Below are 5,008 nucleotides of genomic sequence, written 5' to 3'. Positions count from 1 at the left end.
GACCCTCTTCCCCATCCCCGTGCGCCCCCACTGCCAGCCGCTCCATGATGGGGCAGGGTCTGTGCCCTCCCAGCACGCAGTAGGCAGGGACACGCCTGAGCCCGAGGGCCCGGCCAGAGCAGGCTCAGGGGCTGTAGAATGGATGCCGGGAACGCACGCGAGACTTCATGGGTGAGCACGGGGTGAGGGGGACACCGAGCCCACCAGGGGAGGGGAGGGACTAAGAGGAGAGAAACCCTGATCGGAATGTCCTGGTCCCTGCCCTGACCCTTTCCTCTGCCCTCTCCTGACGTCTTCTCCCCTCCCAGGTCTGGTCTTCCTACCATGCAGAATTGTGCTTTCTCTCGTGGTTTTGCAATGACATCCTGTCCCCTAATGAGGACTACCAGGTCACCTGGTACTTGTCCTGGAGCCCCTGCCCTGCGTGTGCGAAGCAGGTGGCCGACTTCCTGGCTGCGCACCGCAACGTGAGGCTGACCATCGTCACCGCCCGACTCTACTACTTCTGGGACCCGGAATTCAAGGATGGGCTTCACAGAATGTATGAGGAAGGGGCTAAGGTGGTGATCATGTCCCCCCAAGGTGAGCACTGGGGGGGTCAAGGCTGGGGGAGGTGCAGGGTGAGGGGTGGCAGCTCGGGGATGCTGGCAGAGGGGCTGGACCCAGGGGAGCCTGCCCAGGACTCAGTCCTCCTGGTCTCAGCAGGATCCAGGAGACCTGGCCCTCGGAGGAGGCCCTGGAGGGTCAAGGAGAAAGCCCTGGGGCCCCAACTGCGTTCTCCCCTCCTTGCCTCAGATTTTGAAAACTGCTGGAAAGGCTTCGTGTTCAACGAGGGAAGGGACTTTTGTCCTTGGGAGAAAACGGTTGAAAACCATCAGTCCCTGTGCATCATTCTGCAGGAGATCCTCAGGTGAGGCCTCGTGGCAGCCCACGGCCCTGTCCCCACCCTGAGCTCCGTCCTGCCCTGCTGTGCCCTCTCCCCTGCCCTCCCAGCCCCTTCTGTCAGGGGCCCCTTTCCTCCTTCAGAGCACCCCCATCCGCCCCAAGGCCCCCTCTCTCCTACCTGGGAGACGCCTCACCTGGGTCCTTCCTTCACACCTGAGCACCTGCATGTTAGGAAGCAGCACCACAGAGGGCGGGAATGCGTGTGTGTGCGCGTGCATGTGAGACACGCTGTGAGACACGCCCTGACGGCAGACCAGTGAGCAGAGAGTGAACGTCTCTAAAAGAAAGGGCCGTTGGCTGCCAGGGCTGCCCTGACGCTATACCACGACCGGGTGGTTAAATCCAGGAGGCGACGGTCCCCAGTTCTAGGGCCTGGAGTTCAAGGCCGGCATGGTTTCATCCAGGCCTCACCTGGGCTGAGCGGGTCACACGCTCGCTGTCCACGCAGGCCCTTGTCCTGTGCACCTGGGCTGCCGGTGTCCAGCTCCTGTTTTCAAATCGGGTAAACGCGAGCCGCAGCTATTCCTGCACAAACCTGAAGGTCACGTGAGGTTGCAGCTGACTGTGGCCCGGCTGTACAGGGGACCAGCCCCCTCAGACTCCAGCCGTGACATGGCAGGTCCCCCACTGCCTCTGCCTGCTCATCTGCTAGATGGCTGTGGAGGCCACAGGATCTGGGCGGCAGGGAGGGGTGAGGGCACACCGGCAGCGCTCATGGCGGGAGTAAGCAGGGGCGGCTCAGGTGTTAGCCGAGTTTTTAAAAACGGCACACACAGGTGAAAATATCAAGGACTTGGACTTACTGGTATGTTACATTTTTTAGATTTTTGCCATAGGGTGCGTGTAGTCTCCTGATAGAGACCGCAAGAGAAAGTGAGTGGTAGCGCCCAGGAGGGATGGCCACAGCAGTCCCGTCTCTATTCTCTCTCGATTTGGGGAGTCACGCACATGCGCCAGTGTGATTTTCAAGCTGCTGGGTCTGGGACTCGCATCGTAGTGGCCGTGTGGATGTCTAGCCACCGTGCCATCTGCTGGCCCTCCCCTCACCTTTTTCCATTTCCCGTGGACGAGGGGATAGGTGGGCAGGATACTGAGAGTGTGGCTGGGCAGGAGGGTCCAGTGAAAGGACCAGAGCTGGGCCCGAGCGGTGAGCGGTCACCCCACCTGCTCCCTGACAGCCTGCCCTCCTCTTCCTCTCTCCCCGGGCTCCTTGTCTGGCAAAGATCCGAAATTCTCAGGGCGGTGAAGGTTGGGTCGCGGGTGCAGCGCATGGGGGTGTCTGGGCGCTGTATTTGGGGACAGCTCCTGAACCCGCTCCAGGAGCGCCTTGGCAGGTCGTCACCCCTCTTGTCCCCAGACACCCGATGGAGCGCTTGGACCCAGACACATTCTACTTCCAGTTCAAAAACCTCAGCTTTGCCAGGGATCGGAACACCACCTTCCTGTGCTACCAGTTGGACAGAACGGAGTCGCAGGGCACTGTCCCCCCTGACAGGGGCATCTTTAAGAACCAGGTAAGAGCCAGGCTCTCCTCAGTGTCAGGTTGGACGGAAGTCAGGCGGAGTGCAGGAAATGTCGAGGGGAAAGCCCGGACAGCGGCCCCGCCTCACACCTCCACAGTGTTTCTCAGTCCTTTTCTGGGCGTCCGATGAGCGGTGCTGTCGGGAGGATCACCAAAGGCTTCCGATAGCTGCTCCCCTGGGCTCCGCGTCCGGCGAGTCCCAGGAAGGAGCACCCGTAGAGGGCTGGGGGGCTGAGCACCTGCACCTCCCCTGGCCCTGCAGCTGCTGGGCTGGGCGGGCTGCCCTGGCCACCACCCCGGGCCTGCTGTCAAGGGCGAGTTGTCACACCACCGTGAACCCACCCCCTCCCCTGCCTGCCCAGGCCCCATGGCAGGGCCCCCTGGACTGCCACTAGGGCAGTTGTGACCAGCATCAGCCATTGTTAGAGCAAAGCCCCAGCTCTGCCCCCTGACCCACCACACCCCACCTGCCAGCATAGCCCACTCCTGCCTCCTCCATCCAGGATGGAGACTGGCATGTGTCTAGGGGGCGGGAGCCGCCACAGGCTGAGTGGGCTCGCTCCAGGGCACTGCTGTCCACCAGGCACCATGGGAGCCAGTGAGTCGGCCAAATTATTCCTCTTCCCGTAGGCTAAAAAGCTGACAGACGCTGGCGACATTTGTGCCTGTAATTTATTTAGTCCGGAAAGTCTGACAGCGTTGAACATAATCACCGCACGGGTCTGCAGGAGGCGGTGTGCACTGTCTCTCCTGTCGTCTCTGACATGAGCCGTGGGTGTCTCACTCGCCACACGACCCCATCCACCTGAGCCACGTTTCCACGCTCAGTAGCCCCACGTGGCAGTGGCTCCCTGATGGAACAGGGTCGCTCTGTGCCCTCCCAGCAAGCAGCAGGCAGGGGCAAACTGAGGCCGCGGGCCCCGCCCGAGGCTCAGGGGCTGTAGAATGGATGCCGGGAACGCACGCGAGACTTCATGGATGAGCGCGGGGGGAGCCCCAGCCCTCCAGGGGAGGTGAGGGACTGGGCGGGACTGAGAGGAGAGAAGCCCCTGATCAGAAGGTCCTGGGCTGCTCCCTGTCCCCGCCTGGCCCTGACCTCTGCCCCTGCCCTCTCCTGACCTCTCCTCCCCTACCAGGTCCATCCTTCCTACCACGCAGAATTGCGCTTTCTCTTGTGGTTCTGCAAAGATATCCTGTCCCCTGACAAGGACTTCCAGGTCACCTGGTACTTGTCCTGGAGCCCCTGCCCTAACTGTGCGAAGTGGGTGGCCGACTTCCTGGCCGCGCACCGGAACGTGAGCCTGACCATCCTCACCGCCCGACTCTACTACTTCTGGGACCAAAAATTCAGGAATGGGCTTCGCAGACTCTGTGAGGAAGGGGCCCGGGTGGCAATCATGTCCCCCCAAGGTGAGCATTGCGGGGAGGTCAGGGATGGGGGAGGAAGGGGATGAGGGGTGACAGCTCTAGGATGGTGACAGAGCGGGCGGGGCCCAGGAGAGCCCGCCCAGGACTCAGCCCTCCTGGTTCCAGCGGAAATGACTGCTGTCCCCCTCCTCTGTCTCAGATTATGAAACCTGCTGGGAAGACTTTGTGTGGAACGAGGGACGGAACTTCAGGCCTTGGTATAATATGGGTAGAAATTACCAGTTCCTGGCCAGCACGCTGGAAGAGATCCTCGGTCCTCACTCTTGACTCATGCCAAGGCCAGCATTTGGCTTCTGGGATACAGCTGGAAACCTCCTCGAATTCCTGACCTCTGAGGCCCTTTGGGGACTGTGGAGAGCAGCCAATCTGAAAACATGTGGCCTGAAGACACATGCAGACATGTGCCGTAAGCTACTCTAGCAGGGCTATGAGAAGCATCTGCATAGGAAAGCGGTACCGGGCCAACAGTTAGCGTAATGGCTATGTCGCTGGACTGCCATGTAGTCGACTGTGGTTCGCGTCCCGGACCTGGTGGCTTAAACTCACGCTGGGTGCATGTGCGTGCGTGCCCAAGATCCCGAGAGGAGAATGGAGGAGAAGGGATTGGGGCGTGGCCATCCCCCCTGGGGGGTGATTTCTCGCTTTCTGTCTCTCTGGCGAGCGCACGCACCCTATAGCAAAAAAAAAAAAAAAAACAAAAAAAAAAACAAAAAAACCTTCAAAAAAAAAGGAAAGCGGCACCTGCCTGTTGTCGATGGTTGCCTTCCTGCTGTCGATACCCAGTACCCCAATACTGCCTAGTATCAGGCTGAAGGAAGTCAGGAGCGTTTATCAGATTATCCCCCAAAAGGATCAGAAAAATGATATAGAGCCAGGCATTTTCTCTTCATTTGATTTATATCCAAAAACAACTGGCTTTATGTTCCAATTTCTCCTCCCTTATTCTCTATACATCCCACTTCCTTCTTCCCCATCCCTTTTACACCCCCTTCTCCCCTTCCCCCATTCTCTGACCTTTAAAAGAATAAAGCTGAGGCTGGTTCTGGTGGCAACTTCTCCATCAGAGAAGCTGTGCCCACCGCCCCTCGCTTCTCTACACCTGTGTGTCTGTGT

At 59.7% G+C, this 5,008-nt stretch overlaps 1 protein-coding gene across 1 annotated transcript; it reads left to right on the top strand.

Moving 5' to 3' along the window:
• Positions 1 to 290: 290 nt before the first annotated feature.
• Positions 291 to 4,471, top strand: LOC102476613 (DNA dC->dU-editing enzyme APOBEC-3F; the record flags this gene model as incomplete). The annotated part of the gene is made up of 5 exons (XM_006167162.3): positions 291 to 582; positions 796 to 910; positions 2,303 to 2,459; positions 3,604 to 3,877; positions 4,035 to 4,471. Coding segments are annotated over 5 exons (966 nt in total), but the record flags the coding sequence as incomplete, so codon positions are not given.
• Between the last annotated feature and the right edge of the window lie 537 nt (positions 4,472 to 5,008).

This window comes from Tupaia chinensis, unplaced genomic scaffold, assembly GCF_000334495.1.
Source record: "Tupaia chinensis unplaced genomic scaffold, TupChi_1.0 Scaffold144538_2, whole genome shotgun sequence".
In the NCBI taxonomy this organism is placed as follows: domain Eukaryota; kingdom Metazoa; phylum Chordata; class Mammalia; order Scandentia; family Tupaiidae; genus Tupaia; species Tupaia belangeri.
Note: the sequence above shows the minus strand (reverse complement) of the source record. Positions and strands in the feature narration are given on the sequence as shown.